Here is an 18820-nt window from a genome sequence, read left to right on the forward strand (position 1 = left end):
ATGAGTGCAGAACCCAGATTTTGGCCCCTTGCATAGCAGAAGATTGTGGGATAGCCTTTTAAGTAATAGTCTGTAACATGAGTTTCATATGCCCCAATTCAGCAGGTACTTACTCCTTAAACTACAGCATGTGTGTAAGTGCTTATGTACCTGGCCAAACTAGGGCCACAGACAGGTTGCCACGATGGGAAAAAAAAAAATCACGTCCCCACTGGAGTGGGAACTGTGATAAAAACCCTTTTACCAATCACCCTGTTTAAACATCGCTGCTGTAGCATGATTCTGAGCCTAGCACTGATGTGGCCTTGCAGTGCTACTGGTGGGAGAGTCTGACTATTGAATTTACTACTCAAACAGCCAGAGAGATTTTGTTCAAGAATTCCCGAAGATTAGCAAATGATCTCTTTGTGTTAAAACAAAAAGCAGCAGCCTTTTATTTTGAGTGCATGACATGATGGATCTCAGGAGTAGTGTAATAAAATAAAATATACATATCTGTAATTATTCAGTGCAGGAGAATTGTTAGCTTCTTGCAGGATCAAGCCCCGAAGTTGGATTTATAAAGGCATGTAGGATTGTGTTAGGAATAGATACCACAGACCACAGCCACCACTGAATATTAGGGCTGTTTAATATACAAATTCCTGAATACTCTATGTATGAATGCAGCAAGACTTGAATATTCATCCCATTTCTAGACATATCATCTCTTAGACTAACAAGCATTATTTGGCCAGTAAGAAGTAAAATGTTAAGATTCCCTCATGTTAAAACAGTAAATGTGCTTTATTTTCACGTGACTTGTCAATAGTTGCATGCACTAGTAAGTCAGAAGTGGTATTTTGTAATGGAGTTGGGGAGAAATCACTTGACCCTTTCAAAATGCACTAGAAACATAAATTCAGTCCATATGTTTTACCTTCTTTTCTTTTTTCATTCAGCCCTCCACGAACTCCAGTGAAAGTTGTGCCTCAAATTAGAATAGAACTTGAGCCTGAAGACAATGGTTATTTCTGGAGGAGCAGGGGAACAGAAACTACTTTGTAACTTTTTTGTTTGTTAAACTTATACTGAACATTTTTTTTTGTCACCAGCCAAATATTAAAATGCTCTCTGCTTCCCTGCCACATAGGTAAATCTGACACATACTGTACCTTCCCTCTACCTTTCTCACCCAGTTTTTCCACTCACCAACATTCGTTTTTGCCTTCTGTCACTCAGACACACACGCATCTCTCATATTTTTTAAGCAGAGGGCAGGAGTATTAAGGATATATTATAAATACCTTTGTGAAATGTCAGAGGAACTGACATTACCTTAGTTGTGAATCAGTGTTTGTTTTTCTTTTTTCTGTCTGGCAGAACAAAACTGACCTCCAGGCTAATTCAATGTCTTTACTACACTACTGGAAAGTGCTGCTACACTAACTTGCTCTTAAAGTCTATACTTGTAGTGTCAAGAGAAGGAAAACTTAAAGGTACTTCACTCCCAGCACAGACAAACTATTGCCAGCGTTGTAGCTTGTGTTCTGAAATGTCCCTTTCCTATGCAACTTTTTTTTTTAAACACTTTAATGGACTTTTCAGTGTACCTGACAGATGAGTGTTATTTTCCTAGATTATTTTGTTTAAATTATGGGGCCTAACCTGCAACTTTTTTGTCAATTTTTTAAACTTTTTTTTAATTACTGTAAAGAAAAATGAATTTTTCCTGCAGCAGGAAACATATAGTTTGGAGTAGTTCTACCTCTTATTGCTAGATGCCAGGCTTTCTGTAAAAATGTATTGTACGATACATAATGTGATTTTTACAAAAATTACACAATCTCCAAGTCATGGCATAGGGCTTGATCAGTTTTAATAATACCTTCCATTTGAAGCCTCTGTTTGTTAATTTGTTTTTAAAGACTCTAGCTGTATGTGAAGGTGACAGGATGTAAGTTAACTCTTGTGTGGTTTAGGAAGAGACTTACATTTAATGGCAATAACTGATGTACTGACTGGAAGTGTCAGTGGACAGATGCTGATTGTATTAATTTTGTTGCTTTCCAGTGCAGTACGGTTAGAATTATTTCATGTACAGGAGTGTGTGGCTGTACTCATTAGCATGTAATACAGCGTGGACGCCATGATCATATAGTTAAGGGGAAAATAGTTTTTAATCTTACTTATCCGGATCTATACATCTATAACATTTCCTACTTAGGAAAGCCACCAGTCAGTCACGAAGGTCTACACTCTGAATGCAGATAAATGAACTGTACTCCCCCAGATCCAGTCACCATTGTGTATAGAACTTTCCTTACAGCTTAGAATCCACCCTGGCAAAGACACCATTTCGCATGCATCTTTTTAAATGGATAAAATAGCCACATTACTTTGCTTCTAAACAAAGCAGACAAATGTCACTTTGATTGAGATCTTTTTATCCTCGCTTGTCTATACTTTAAAAAAATAACCATACCAAACCATTTTGGAAATTGGGCATTACACTGAAATTTATCCATGTGACTGTCTGACAAGGTTTCTTTGTATACATAACATGCTCTGGATGTGCATTAAATGTAGCACACCAACAAGGAATTGTTTATCCTCCCTGGGAGACTCTTAGGTGCTACTCAGCTAGGGGTCTGTTCCAATTCCCTCTGAATGAATTTCCACTCCATTGTTCCTTCAAGGGGCCCCCATGTTCCTGTGCATGTCCTTCCAGCCCCTTCGCCCACCCTACCAACAAGGATTTGGGAAGAGCCCAGTTGCTCAGGCCTTCCTAGGTGGTTTTTACCTCCAAATCCCTCTTCTCTTGGGGAACAGTCAGGAAATGCTGACCCTATCAACAGCATCTTACCACCTGTTTCGCCACAGCATTTGGAGAGGAGACTTGGCATGAGAGAGCACTGTTTCGGGCAGAGACTTTTATAGGGTCAAGAAACCTGGGGATTGGCACTCCACTTTTATTTGCCCCTCTGCCAGGTCTACTGTGTCTGTGAATAAAAGTGAAGAGAACAATCTGGCCCCTAGCCATTGATAGTAGCCAGACCTTGGAGGGGTGTCAGAAGTTTGGTAGCATGCAGCTGCTCAATCCTGCTCCTGTTGAAATCAATGGGAATCTTGCCACAGGCTGGGTTTACTCTTAGTGTCTTTAAGGGGCTGGCCTAATATTTAACACCATGTGCATTTAAAAAAACAAACAAACCTGTACACCCCCACAAGCTACTTTCAAACACTTTGTACTTGATGCCTCAGGGGAAATAAAACTGCTGTAAGAAGACTAATGGCCTGCAAAGCTGTAGTGAAAAGAACACAGCCCCTCTTAAGCTAAAAACATAAATATCAGATATGACATATCAGGTCTCAGTACTATTTTAGACTCCCATCACTAACAGTCACAGAATAGCGTAGAGGTTTTTTTTTCTTTGTCCAAATGTGCTACAGAAGTCTCTGGAAATGTTATTTTTAAATAAAATGCTGTATTAAAAGACAGCAGAAATATGGACCATAATAATTGCAGCCTGACCTTATTAGGGCTGTTGGGCAGGTATAACTGGCATTGCCCTGTTGACGCTACACCAGTTTGCACCTATCCAGAAACCAACCCATTATTCTCCCACTGTTGGTGGTGGTGTTTGAGAGCTACACCTATAACACAGCAGTGTAGCATGTTTAGCAACAACATTACACATTAGAAGTTGGAGGAGGGGTGATAAATATATTTTAACAAAAAAGTCAAATTCAGAATCCCACCTTACATCAGCATTTAAAAAACAAATATACGCCCTCCCCATCCAAAGTAGGAGATCTAAGGTCCAGCCCATGGTCAGTCCAAAAAGTTGGTTCTGCTTTAGAGAGACAAATGAGCTGTCACTTGGAAAGTTCTGAAAATTGGTGACAGTGACAAAGGGGGGGAAATGCAGCCTTTCTTCCTTGGCAGATCGGCATACCATAAACAGTCCAACCCTGGTTTCCTCAGTGACATCTGAAACCTTAAGGAAGGGAGTGTATATTGCCTTCAGCTCACAGATCTGGCGAACTGGAGGATGGATAGTTAGGGTTGTGCTGTGTATCTGGATGTGCTATGTTAATTTAAAACACTTTTCATTCCTCTATAAAAATCACAACCCACTATAATGTGAAACAACAGAGCCAAGTACCATGTACAAAGTATGCGTGTGTAGGATTTTGTTCTCTGCTGCTCAGACCCTCTGATTTTGGTTTAGAGAAACCCACATGTGCTTGCTGAGGAAGGACTGAAATAAATTAGTGTTGGACAACAGCAGATTTTTTTTTAGAAAAGCACTGAAGGAAGAGAGAATAAAAACTGCTCACAATGCACCCACCCACACACACACAACAGAGCAAATCTTTATATTTGCTATTACCTGGTGATCAATCTCCAGAAAATGAGGTCTTCCACTTTTGAACCATGTTAAATGTACTTGAAGTGTAGTGACTGCTGATCTCTGTCGTCTTCTTTGCTTTAACAGATTGAGCTCTTGTACAGAGGGTGACACTCTTTAGGGATGGGACAAAAATAATAATCAAAGATTGATATTTTTCTCATCTATACACATTTAATTCCTTTGTGGCAGAAGTTTGGGATTTTTCACGACAGAGCACTAAACTGAAAGGTTTTTGTTTGTTTGAAAACAAAGGACATGCTGGCTCCAAAAGGTGAAATGCAGCAAAATGGCCCTTTGATAGCATCATCCTATTGAGGGTCTCATGAAATAGAATTTCATTGCGATCTTTCAGCCTTAGGACAATAAATAGCAATTATGTCAAAAAACCGTGGTGGTGTTTGGGGGTGGGGGGGAGGGAGTTTGGCTCACCAAATTTCTGTTTTGAGAGTGTTTTAGGGGCTGAAATCAATGAGCACCCTTAATGAGATGAGCTTCTGCTACTCAGGGCTAATATTATCCAGTGAAACTTTACAGCTAACTTTGTCCCAGACCTACAATGTGAAAATAGTGATTGTCTCCCTCTGGCTCATGTTTGTAGCCATTCCTATGGCTGATACATGTATGTATATTCATTACATTTTTGGAATCAACATGCACTTTCAGATACTTCTGTTATTTTTAATCCTCTTAAGTCTGTATTTGCTTTGGAGGAGAGAAAAAAACTTATTTTAAATGAAGTAGATCAAGATGGTGGAACAAAAAGGAAAAAAGCAGAAAACATTTCAATATATTAATGATTTTTTCCAGTAATATAAAACATGAAATTCCTTATAACATTATAGTATTTTACAGTTTTATGAAGCTTTCTATTGTGACTTTTATGGAATCAAGAGATGAACAAGATGAGATATTTTAGCATTTATATTTTTCAAAATTAAATGTGTACTGAAAATAAAGTAACTTTATGCATTTATTGGTGAGTTGGTTTCTGTTGCGACTCTCAGTTACTGTATGAAAGAAAGATTATTAGTATGCACAGGGCAATGTGTTGATCTTTCTGGGCAAAATATCTGACAGATCTCTTAGCAGTTATCCCATTTTTAGGCTCATGGAGATAAATAGGAAACAGTTTTTGTGAAACTTAGAGCAAGATCCTCAGTTGGTGTAAATCAGCACTGATATCAGAGGAGGATATGGCCCTTAGGGTTTAAAAAATGTGCTTTAATATGATGGAATTATCGTCCCTTTAGGACACTTTAAAACAAGAATCTTTCAGTATAGACTCCATATAAAAGATTCTATACTGCAACAAACCACAGGGTCTCTGCAGAACAAGGTTCAGCATAGGAAAGCACAGTGTGAGCATCTGCGCAATACTCTGCCCCTATGTCTGGAGAGGCCATGTCTAGGAGCAAGATTTTCATTCGCTCACTTCTAATTATTCAGAGAGCCATGTGCGAGACACAGAAACTACCTAGAACATCAGCTGCCCTCATACAGTCCACCAAATAGCCTCAGTTACTATTGACATAACAATGAGTTTTTAAAGTCTCTCAGCAGTAGAGTTGGTCAGGAATTTTTCAATTAATTGTGTTTCATCCAAAAATACCAACCAAAACCAAGTCCCTGATTAGTCAAAGTTCTTTGTGAAAACGTTAGGGTTCAACAAATTTCAGCTTGAAAAGCTACAAAACTGTGGAAACGTTTAGATAGTTTCATTTTGAAATTTAAGCTGAAAAAATCATTGTAAAGTCATGATCAACTGGAACGTTTTGAAATTATCAAAATGACTTCAGCTTGAATACTTTTGAGAGTGACTCCTCCCTCCTCCCCCTTTAAATAAGGAAATATTCACGGTACAGGAAAACCATTTCTGCCTATCAGTGATCATAGATTAATGAGAATCACTTTTATCATAGCAGTCCCTGCCCGCCATTGCATTAGTTAGGTTTGAGTAAACCAGACTATCCACAAGCTATACAAGTAAAATAATGTGTTTTCCTTTTGTAGGAAACCAGATATCAGAGTTCCATCATGACCCCATGTTTGTTTAACAAAATTCGTTCTGGGTAGTGTAAAAAAGTGTATTGACAATTCTAATTTTGGGGGGGGGGCAGGGAGGTCATTTGGGTCCATTTCTCTCCTCACAGTGATGCAAATCCATAGCGAGTGCAGTGAAATACAGGTGTACACTGATCTTACACTGGCGTAAGTATAATCAGAAATCAGGCCCCGTTTCTCTATTCCATTACGCTACTCGCGTAAGTGCACGCAAGTGAAACAAAGTAGAGCATCAAACCCATCGTCTTCAGTTTTAGACAGAGGGATTCCCCACTCCCCAAGGAAACACAACCCTACGTTTGTGAGGAGAGAGGGAAAAAACCAATGGTTTGCTCACACTTCCATTTAAGTTAGGTGCTGGATTATCTAAATGACTATAAATAAAGGACAGGATCATTGAGTTTGGCTGGGGGCTCTAGATGCTCCTGCAAGAGAGTCAGGGATGGTTCCTGCCCCGAGGAGCTTGCACTCTAATGTTCAGAACCATTCAGAAAGGTCTCAAAGGACAAATGGAAAAAGCCGATACATGCCCGGTAGAAATAAAGGACAGAGGAAGCCCATCCTGCCCTTGCCTTCCTGACAGGCTGAGAACAGAAGGGGTGACTTTAAACCCAATCTCCATTGGATTGTGCTGTCAATAATTAAGAAAAACCTTCACTTTATTTCAGTTTTCCCCCAAGCCGCACTTCTGCAGTACGGCATTGCGGTGGTTGTAGTTGTGCTTTGCCAGTGCCCAAGGCTGAATTGTTTAGCAGGTGCACGAAGAATGCTGTAATCACTTTCTTAGGATGGTGGTTTTCAACCTTTTATCACTTGCAGATCCCTAAAAATTTTCAAATGGAGTTGTGGACCCTTTTGGAATCTTAGACATAGTCTGCGGCCTCTCACAAGTCTGTAGCCCACAGGTTGAAAACCACCATCTTAGGAGGTTGCTGGAGACTAATCAGATGTTATAAAGGCAGTCTGAATTTTCCCCCAGCATGGGTTGACGTGTGGATACCATCATCTTAAATCACACTAAGCTGTGTTTACTTCATACCTGCTTTAAAAAAATATTCTAGCTACTAAGTGACCATGTGGGATATAAAGCTCCTTGGGAATAATAGAATTCTTGCTACAGCTAGGGTAAATATATTGAGCCAGATGCACCAGTGCAGTGCCATGAAAATCAAGTGTGGTGCTCACTGACACCACCTAGAGTCCTTGCCCGCTATACCTACAACACCATAAACAAATGTAAGTAAGTTGTACAGGGTCAAATTCTGCAGCTCTTCATGCTGAGCGCTACTTGCTTACCCACTGATGGCTATGGAATAATGTGGGTGATTTAAGTCTGGCTCAACATGACCAAGGATGGTGGCCCACAAGTACATCCTAGCAATGCAATTTAATTTGCTGAGCACAAAGGCCTTGATTCAATAAGCCAATAGCAGCAGGAGCTGTGGCAATGAGTATGTAACACAGCAGTCTGTACACAGTTTAAGGGGCAAATTTTCAGTATCAGAGTAGTGTCTAAATCAAGGGGAGCTGTGTTCTTAACAGCCCTCTATCCTCAAAGGCTGGCTGGACTTCTCTGAATGTTCTTAGCCATCAATGGTCAGAACACCTGCCTGTAAAACCGTCAGCAGGCAAATACGGCCTGCTGCCAAAGGGAGTAGGCGGAAAGTTAGGCACCACACCGCCGCCTCCTGTTGCCATTTGCTGCTTTATATAATAACGCCACCATGTATGTAAGTTAGTTTACATAACAGCACCACCACAGGCACCTAAAGCCCGCAAGCAGCTTAACCTGTAGAGCTGGCACATAATTGGGCCTGCTGAGCTGTGCCTTTTTTGCCAGGTGAGCTTGTGATTAACAGTGGTACATTCAAGAGTCTAATAGCTGCTGGAGAAAGTCAGGCGGGCTAACAGGAACCGCTTGTTAAAGAAGCGTTTTATTGCTAGGTTTTCTGACTGGCACCAGACTGAGCAGATGCACACATCCACTGCTGGCAATTGCAATAGCCACGCCAGTCACAGACTCTAAATAAGCTCCTGGATGCTCCCTCTGACCTACAAAGCTGGGCAGAATCTTGCTCTGATTTGGTCACTCCCTCTATCGCCAAGCACCACCCACTGAGTCCCAGGATAGCCCTTCTTTCTGGAACTCCCTACCTGGAGATGTCTGACCTGCTTTTCTCAGAGCAGAAGCCTCTCGGTTATCCCCTTGCTTTGACTCAGTAGCGAAGCACTACTGATTGCATTAAATTATTCTGCATGTTATGATAACACATCCCAGGATGTTTCGAAATTATTTGTTGCTTTGGCAGTCCTATTACAATACCTTAAGCACGACAAGTGCTGTATGAAGTTCTACCCCCTTCCACTCAAGTGGAGACTGAAACCAATCATTTGATTAGGAACAACCCTGGGGCTAGTGCCTTTTTAAAAGGAAATATTGCAACTTTTCTTCTGTTAAGAACAATACTGATGATGATCCGTTGATTAGAGAAGTGCAAACTTTGGAAACAGTTCAAGGGGATATGGTGAAGGTTGTAGGAGCACTTTCTTTTGGTCAGTTTTTGTGGGGTCATGCCTCAGGTTGTGAGTTTCAGGTGAATTAACTAAAATTCTTAATATGATTCTTGCCACCTACTTTGGGTCAAAAAAACCCACTAAGTTTCTGACTGTTTTAAGCTGCAACTTTAAGTCCTAGCAGTACCTGAAACTTGTTACAGGTTCACTCAATCCCCATCCTCAGCCTATATTCCAATGAGCCTGTTTCAAATCTTGGATTTCACTTGGAAGATTTCACATAGTGTCAGTTCCCAGCCTTAGTATCAGACAACAGCAACTAGACCTCTATTTCTTAAATGAACGTTGCCCTCCATTGGCCTTTAGCCCACGGATGTGTTTGTCCTCATTACTGTTAGGATTAGCCCATTCTGATGGAACTGCTATACAGCACACTCAAGCCTCTCTCTTGTTTATAGACTCACTCTCACTTAGAAATTTGTGCCAGGTCTAATAAAAGGAGGCACAAGGTTCAGTGTTACCAGACCTAGTCCATTTCAGAAAGGAATTCTCCAATGACAACAGGAAGGGAGGGTCAATGATTGACATGTTTTTGTGAAGGTAACCCAAAGCTTCTTGTGTTATGTTAGCTGAGACCTGCTCCAATTTAACGAGCAGTTGGGGATAGAAGCCAATGAAAATCACTAGCAGAATCCTTACAAGAAGTTCCATTTACTATGGCATTAAATTACTCATGCTGTTAAAGGAAGGCATAAAAGATTTCCGCTGCAGCCCTTGTTTTCATATTGAGGCCATCAGAAACTATAACCACTCTGCTTACTAGGCATCATCTCAGCCTTGCCAGGAATCCCTTCAGTGGAAGCCCAGAGAACAGCAGGGACTCGTCCTTCACTTTCTTTCAAGGGACACTGGATCAGGTGTGCAGGCTGTTGGTTACTTCTTAAGTCACGGTGTGTGAATATTGTGCTGCAGCCTAATCTACAGCGCAACGGAGTTTTGTCTGGTTTCTGAACTGCAGGCTCCTTTCAACTCCTTCTAGAGAAGAATATAAAGAGGCAATCAACAAAAAGAGGACTGGGGTCTGAACGATGGAAAAATGAGCCAGAAAACCAGACAAATCGCCTGTGTGGTGTATTGATAATGCAGTGAGTGGGGCCAATGGACAGGTGAAAGGCAGAAAGAGGTGCAAAGACATGATGCCAAACACCCGTGTGTGGTATTTTTATACCATTTCCTAATGATGCACCAGGAGGAATTGCATGCACACACCAGCACATGCGTACACATACCCCTGGGTAAGAAGGTGTCACTTTATGCACTTACTTGTTGAGTAGAACTGCAAATTGAGATCAGCAGCCTTCTCTGCTGCTCCATAATGGACTGGGTGGGAGAGGACAGACCAGGAAAGGCCAGTCACCCTACTCCTGCACCTCATTAGAAGCTGTCCATAAATTACGTAACACATGTTTTCGGTGAGTTTTCAAGAACCACTCACACTCTAACAACTGAAACAAACACACACAGGATCCCCTACCAATTTATGGACAGCCCCTTACTGGAGGAATGCTTGGGAGACCCTACAATAACAAACCCATGTGCATCTGAGATAGTGAAACAAGATTTCCCTAAAGCAACAGATTTTGGTTTCAGGGACTCACGCTAAATAGGGAAGATACAAATTCCTTTTTTAAAAACTTAAAAGTCCCTGAGAGAGTCCTTTAATGCTGTTTGTGTATTTATAGTCTAGTGGTTACAAAATGATGGCTTCTGGTCCCCAGGTGATAATTTGCGGAGGTATTACACTGTCTGATCCCTTAATCTTTTAAAGTAGGTTTTTCATTATCTGGTTGGCAATTCCTTCGTATAGGGGCATGAGCTCAAAATCCAAGCTAAAGACTGCTGAGCTGCCCCAGACTAGTTACAGAGTCCCTCAATGGCTGCTGGATGTATCTGAATGCATTATAGTAATGGTGAATGGACCCGGACCCATCCCATGTTGATTCACGTCATGAGTATTGCAGCCCCATTTATTGAATGAGTGAGGCTTCATTCACAACATTCTTGGGAAGCAAATGCAGGATGAATACAATCACTAAACTTGTAAGCATATGGACACCAGCAGGGTAGCGGCAGCCATTTTGAGAAACACTTGCTATTGTTCACACAATACATTTTTTGAACAACTGTGTGTTCACTGATAATTTGTGAGCAGAAGAATGTCCCTGTGATAAAGGACATCCAATTAAGAATGTGACTGGCTTGAAGGACTAATTTCAAGGAGTAAATAGAGCCGCATAAGGACTATTTTGCAATTACACAAGGAGGTTTCACTCAGACAAAATACCCTTTGAACAACTCCACCTGGTGAGCAACACTGAAAAAAAAATCACAATCTGCAGTAGAGCATTCATTCACCAGGGAAAAGGGCCAAATTCAGCTAATAAATTGTTTGCTGTCAATAGTGTTTTCACTGTGGGCACACTATAACCTCTGTTAAGCACCTGGCTTAGCCAGCAAAGTGGAAACTGCAAAACTACAATGACCATGGTGCATGGTGTTAGCACTTACTAACTGAAAAAAATTACAATGAATTTGATGCTCAGAATCACCTGTCTTCCTATTAGCCTTTAGAAGAAGCCCTGCACTGCATTGTTTATGCAGCAATAGTTCTCAAATGCCCTAATGGTAGAGCAATTGTCTCAGGCATCCCTCTCCTCTGCCTGCTATCATACAATAGCCCTGTAGCAATTAAGCACAGAAAATAGACTATTAGAGAAGTATTTAGTGTGCTGCGTGCTACCTTTCAGTGTGACCTAGCTGCTGGGAAATAGAGAGAGCCAGTGCTATGTGACTAGCAAGTACTCTGGGCCGCCAGCAAGGGCTCCCTGGTCGATAGTGTAACTGGCCTGGCCAATAAAGTTAGGGTGACCAGATAGAACGTGTGAAAAATTGGGACAGGGGGTGGGTGGGTAATTGGAGTCTATATAAGACAAAGCCCCAAAGACAGGGACTGTCCCTATAAAACTGGGACATCTAGTCATCCTACATAAAGTGTTGCTGAGAATGGGCTTAATGATACAGCTGAACGACTGCCTAAGCAAAAGCCAACTCACTTCCTGCTTTGAGCTGCACATGTGCCTGAATACAACAAGTTACTTTGCTTGCTAGGACGGGCTGACCCAGTACGGCAGATTAATGGCCCTGTGGTGACCAGCGTACACCCACTGGCATTACAGACATTCCAGTTTCTCCCCTCGATAATACATTCCACGTCCCAGAACACCCCAGCCTCGCTCACTAAGACAGAGACTAACACAAAGTTTAAGGCAATATTTACTGAGGAACTGAGCTATGCCAAGAAGTTTTCCTATCACATTAAGCAGCAAGACACTGTACCTGCAGTAGCGTGCACAGAATGTGCGATAGCTTTAGTTGTCAAGAGACACCAGGCTGCAAAGTAAGTGCCTGTGGACCAGATTTTTTTTAAGGAATTTAGGCAGCAAAAGATGTGGATAGGCACCCAATGGGATTTTTCAAAAGCACCGAACTGAAATCGGTGGAACGACTCACAAGCAAGGTAATAGTCAGCATGACAAAACATGGCAGAACACAACCTCATCGGAGTTAGACCCCGACAGCTCTGAGATAGCCGGCCACAGCCAGTGCACCGCTCTCAGCCCCAAAAGTGAAACTCACAAGTTAGCGTGCTCAGTGTTGAGCTGCTGCCTCTGGGATTCAAACCCATTTTACGCATGAGGCCAAACGAGCTCACATCGCTTGCTAGTGGAAAACCTGGACAATCTGCAGTACTTCAAATCTCCTTACACTTAGTTTCAACCATTGTCAGAGAGTCTATCTGAGAATCTGGGGTTAAGTGACACATGGTTCTCTAATGTAGAATGGTAACGAACAAAACTGAACCTAAAGTGCTTCCGTACAGCACGAAAATGGCCTTATAAAAAATTGGCCTCACTTAAGTGCAGCCACCCCTGGAGTAGAATATGGCAGCTGGTTAACAGCACGCAGTAACACTATACGACAGTGGCGATCACATGGTGAAAGAGTGCCTTTACTGCAGCTGCCAAAACCAGGGATATAGGATGTATTCTGCTCTACGTCCCCTACCCCTGAATATTACCTGGCCTCTGATCTGCACCATTCTCTATTCCCTTTCTTAGCTGCCAACAATTCAGGGACATTACAGCAGGGCTATGTATTAATTGGTTGACTTGATAAACAAAGCAAAGGTGCAATGCAGAGCAAAGAATGACGTACTTCTGTCTTAATGGTATCATAATTAAGATACAAATAACCCCCATGAGCCAAATTCATTCCCTGGTATAAATGAAGTCAGTGGTGTCAGATCAGGCATGTATTTGGTGGTAAAGAGCAAACTCTGGCCCTAATCACTGGGAAAATTAGAAAAAAATCAAACACAATAGAGAGAACTTTTATAGCACCTGTGGCACAAGAATTGGCTAAGAACAATAAACATTTAAAAATAAATTCCTCCAACCAATCTTTGCAACTGATTAAAAAAAGTATTTATCGTTTTAGCCCGGACATACTAAACTTCTCCCCAAAAAGCATATGCTGAGGACTAAGTTTTAATCCACTGAAACAGCACCATATGTAATGAAAAAGGACATGATCCTAGTGGGAATGGTGCTGATTACTAATATGCATTAGCAAAATATGCAAACGTTGCAGGTTCTGTTTGTCATTCTAGATAGTAAGAAACAAATGAGTATTGTTTGCCCAAAGCACTGTCTGTATTTTTCCACAGGGACAACAAGAAATTTCATTTGAGTACAATACCGGATCAATGCATCGGAAGCACTTTATGCCCACTTGAATAGGCCTCATTTATTTGGCATATGCAACCCAGTCAAGCCAAGCCACAGTATTCTTATCCGCAATGTTAAAGGCACAAAGACCTTCAGGAAGTAGCTAACGCTTCCTTTGCCAGAACACCAGTACATTCCCAATGGGTCTAATAATCTAATATATATATATATATATATATATATATATATATACTTGAATTATTTATTTAAAGTTGTATTGTTGAATCAATTACACAAATGATATTTAATTCATCCAAATTTTCACTGCAGTCAGCGCTCGTAGTGACACCTAGTTAAGGCTGCCTGACACTTCTATTTCTAAGACCCTGTTTCAGTTCCTTATAAACTTCTGCCAATCTTTAACTTTCTGGGTTGAAATTTTCCATGCCAAGGAGCCTGAAACTTTCAAAACATTTCAGCTTGAGGCACCTAAAACAGTTCAGTCATGTGGGAACATAAGATTAAAGGAAAATATTCTGTCCATGGTAAAACAAAATGCTTCCATGCCTTGGAGCAGTGACTTGAAATTTGGCACTGTGATACTGCCTTTAATTACTTAAAGTAAATACATTAATTACTATTTTTTCCACACCACTTCTGCCTCAGTTGGTGCACATGATGGACAGTTTTCAATGAATGGGTAGTTATTCACTATCACCTTTTATCCTCATCATTCAGTATGTGGCTCCAGGCGTTATTTAACATACACCACTCAAACACTGTACTGAATAGAAAGTTATTCATTTCCTCCTGGGCATTTCTATGGTGATCTCACCAGGATATCTAAGTGCATCACAAATGTTAATGAATTTATCTTCACAAAACCCCTGCAAGATTAGCTGATTTCCAACCCCCCCGTTTTATAATGTGGGAAACGGATGCCCAGAAAGAGTAAGGGCAAAATGGTCAAAAATAGTCACTGAATTCAGGTGTCTAATTTGAGGCACCTAGGGCCTGATTTGTCAGAATACGTCGCTTTTTACAGCTCCCATCAACTTCAGCTGCAACTGCGAATGCCCAGCACGTCTGCAAATCTGGCCTCAGGCACCTGAAACTGGACACCCCAAAAAAAAAAAATGAGAACACCAATTAGAAGCCATCTTTGAAATGTCTGCTTTTAGCGACTTGCCCAGAATCACACGGGATCTTGGTGGCACAGGCAGGGATAGATTTCAATACTCCAGGGCAATATTGACAGCCTTACCCATGATACCCTCTTTTCTTTTGCTGCAACCCTCTGCCTTATTCACTCCACACCATCCAACTCTGCAACAAAGGAGGCAGGCTATTGTCTGTAGGATCGCACATTCACTGCACAAATCCAGTTCATTCCTTAGACTTGCCTTTGACTTTAATGGGAATTGGTTTGGGCCCTAAACTGGGAGCACTTCCATACATGTCAATTTACTAGAAAGTAATCATTGGGTTGCAAACTGCTACTGACATGGCAACAGGGTTCATGGGGGAACTGGAGGTGGGTGAAAGGGTCCCAAAACATTAACACCGTAAGGACTCAAGAATAGTACAAAAGCATTTCCTACCACATTCTGTTCTCGTTTTACTCGGAATTACTTTTTGTAGCAAAATGTTACATTGCATAGAACTCCCCTCACAATTCACTCAACCACAATGCGCACCCTAAACGCTGCATGAGACTGTACTGAAAACTGAATGAGGAGGTGGATTTTCATAGGACTCTGCATTGGCCTAATGCTAGTTTACCACAGATACCAATGAGGGCAGATTTAGGCTAAGACTGAACAACATGAAAATCCCACCTACTGCGTATGAATTGCTCAGGTAGTGATGGGTCACTAGAATTCCACAGTGGTCACACTTTCCTATTTTTGGTTCATTTTTCCTGTTACAATATGCTTATTTCTATTGTGGCAAATTATGGTTTTATTACATTAGATTATTCTGCATTTAAGGTAAGAGAAACATTTGAAAACACTGTATCAGAGGTTTCTAAACCTTACACCCGATTATGTCTATTGTTACTTTTGTCATGAAAGTGCCAGAATTATAATCACGACAATATAAATGCTGCTAGGCCTTATGGTTAGTGGTGAGCATGTGAGCGAAAGAACCCTTGCTCTAGAATTTTTATTTATCATTCATTACAACAAGCAGCTTATCTATGTTTTGCAGTGGTATCTACCTGTGCTTTTATGGCCTTTATTTGAAAGTACCACCCTTGCCCTGCCATATGCACCAATGACAAGATTGATCTTTTTTTCTAAGTAGGATGTTAATATTAACTGCAGTGTTTGTGAGAAATGTTTACATTGCAAAGGCATTTTTCCTGTGGGTCTCTCTGGGCCCTTCCATTTATTAGTGTGCAGGGAAATCCATTCATCAACTGGTTCTACGCCCTTCTCTCGATTTTTTTGTATATTTACAGAAATCTACCAGAAAACTTGCCCAGCCTTGACAGTCCCATAATTGGAAGTACAGTCTTTACTCACCTTCCTATCTCTGTGGTCTGAAGAACTTTAGGTCTATAATAGGTATTCAGACACCATGGTGATGGGTGTTATCTAAGGGAAGCAAGACTAAAGGCTATGTCTATGCTGCGCACCTTCCAGGAGCACAGTGTGCCACTCTGTTGGCAGGCAAGAGATCTTCTGCTGACAAAATAAAATTACCCCCAACAAGGGCTGGTAGCTTTGTCGGCGGGAGAGCAGGAAGATATATGACCCTGCCCTTTGCTGGCAGGCTAATATGTTTGGAAAAGGTCTCCTGTACCACAGCTGTTAATGACATTAAATCCTATTTCTGTTTCATTATGAACAATACAGACTATGGAGTAGGACCAGGGGAATAGCGCATTAGGCCCTGATCCAAAACAAATGCTTAACTTTAATATTGACTCCAACTGAATTATTTCCATATGATTAAAGTTAGGCATATGCCTAAGTGCTTTTCTGGATCAGGGAGTTAATGTCATTCACCTCTAGAGACTTGAAGCCAGATATGGATGAAGTCAACTATGAAATGAGTTTGATGGGCTCAGCCTACTCTCGTGGAACGTACATTCTCTGCAATACTGGTTCAGCCCATTCTAGCAGGCAAAGTAACTCTACTAAGATATTTGACCACGTTACAAAATCACCCCTAGTATATTGGGGTAGTTAAGGATGTCCACCCCTTCTCTCCAGAATAGGTGGTCAGGACAGAGGTACATTGGCAGATGATCCAGCTGTTGACATCACCTACATGTCTGGTTCACAAAAGATGGCATTGTAAAGTTGGTACAATAAAGTGTCCTAACATTTGTAGTAGCCATAAAAGAAAATAGGTTTTCTGCCCTCTTTGGCAAAGAGGATAGATTCCAATTCTCCAGGGCAATATAGACAGCCTTACCCATGAGACCCTCTTTTCCATCATCTGCCAATGTACCTCTGTCCTGACCACTGGAGTATTTTGCATGTCAGAAAAAAATAAATATTGCTGGTTTGCACAAAGGTTCAAAAATATTTTGGGGAGAAAGGCTGCTGCTAGCACTGTCTCTGTTCACTGACTAGATATTCTGTCTATTCCAAATGAGCTCAGAAGCCAACAGGGATTAATTGAAAAAAATTTTAAAGCTGGAAAAATTAAATGGTGAGTGTCCTGGTCCCTTGAGTCATTCACAACTAACCTGATCAGAGTAAGTACCAAAGGAAACAATCCTGCACTGGAAGGGAAGAAATTGACTTGATGACCCTGTATTTCCACCTACAAGGTCGTAGATTACCACTGCATAAAGACAGTAGGGAAATTCACCCCACACCTGGTCAATGCATCACTTGCGTCCTACTGAAGCTCTCCAAATAGGGCTTGCCTTAATTGGTGCATAGTCTTGTGAGGGTCCTCCACACAGGAATGAATTTCACCCTGAGTCTGAATGGTGCAAGGAATAGGGTCCGAATCTGAGGTCATTGGTTTGAGTTTGACACAGGTTAGCATTGAAAGAAAATCACCCTGATTCGCCAGCTGTTTTGTGGCCTCTGTTAAAAGGAGCTTAGGGTGAACAGATGGGATGAAGAAAATATCAGGACACGTGGGGGGAGGAGGGGGCAGAAGTCCTGCCAGACCAGCAAAAAAAAAAAAAAAAAAAGACCGTAGAGTCCCAGAGTCCCGTCGGCAGAGGGGGGGGGGTAAGTGGAGTCCTGCCAAAGGAACAAAAACAAAACAAAACGGGAGTGCGAAATATCGGAACAAATTGAATCCCGACTAAACATTGGGACTTGGGACAAATGCCTAAAAATCAGGACAGTCCCAATTTTATAGGGACATCTGGTCACCCTAAAGGAGCTGGCAAATTCAATCCATTCTCAAGGGACACCTGTCCGCATTACACAAACAAACAGCAAGTAAATGTGTGTTTTCCAAAGCAGTCACTACAAAGCCACCCTAGGGGAGCTGCGTTTTGTGTAGCTCCTCAGGGAAGTGGAATTTTACCTGAGTAAAGGCTAACGGACACATTTTCAAAAGTGCCTACATGACTTAGGACCCTCAGTCCCATTTTCAAAATAGGACTGCAGCCCTTATGAGCCTAAATCCCATTGACTCTTAGTGAGACAAAGGAGCCTTACGTTCCATTTTGAAAAGAGCCTAAGTCACTTATGATAAAATTTCTAAAGCACCGAACGGGAGGAAAATTTGACCCATGGGGAAAAAAGTGTGATGGGTGAAACTTCGCAATGGCCACAGAACTCTGAGTTGCAAAAGGAGCCTGTGTGTCTGTTTCTCACATGTGTAATACATATGTACATAACACACACACACATACACAACATATAACTATAGGCCCCAATTCAGCAAGTCATTTAAATGTGTTTAGCATTAAAGTCAATGGGACATAAGCCCAGATCCCACCACCTTTACTCCATGAGTGATCCCATGGACTCAAGTGGAGTAAGAGGTTATTCGACCTCAGTGAGGATCTCACAATCTGGCCCATTATGTTTGTCAAGTGCTTTGACCTTGTCAAGCGCATGATGAGTGCTAGGTATT

The 18820-nt window shown here is 41.4% G+C and overlaps 1 protein-coding gene across 9 annotated transcripts in view; it reads left to right on the forward strand.

Annotated features, from left to right (window-relative positions):
- Positions 1-1497, forward strand: part of SLC4A4 (solute carrier family 4 member 4) — a 266082-nt gene extending 264585 nt beyond the window's left edge. For 5 of the 9 annotated variants that reach the window (XM_030565189.1, XM_030565188.1, XM_030565181.1 and 2 more), the window contains one exon: positions 942-1497. In XM_030565189.1, the coding sequence (XP_030421049.1) occupies positions 942-1047 (106 nt within the window). In that variant the 3' untranslated portion in view covers positions 1048-1497. The remainder of the gene's footprint in view (positions 1-941) is intronic. The other 4 variants (XM_030565182.1, XM_030565184.1, XM_030565187.1 and 1 more) reach the window with 1 other exon arrangement.
- The last annotated feature ends 17323 nt before the right edge of the window (positions 1498-18820 follow it).

This window comes from Gopherus evgoodei, chromosome 5, assembly GCF_007399415.2.
Source record: "Gopherus evgoodei ecotype Sinaloan lineage chromosome 5, rGopEvg1_v1.p, whole genome shotgun sequence".
Lineage (NCBI taxonomy): Eukaryota > Metazoa > Chordata > Testudines > Testudinidae > Gopherus > Gopherus evgoodei.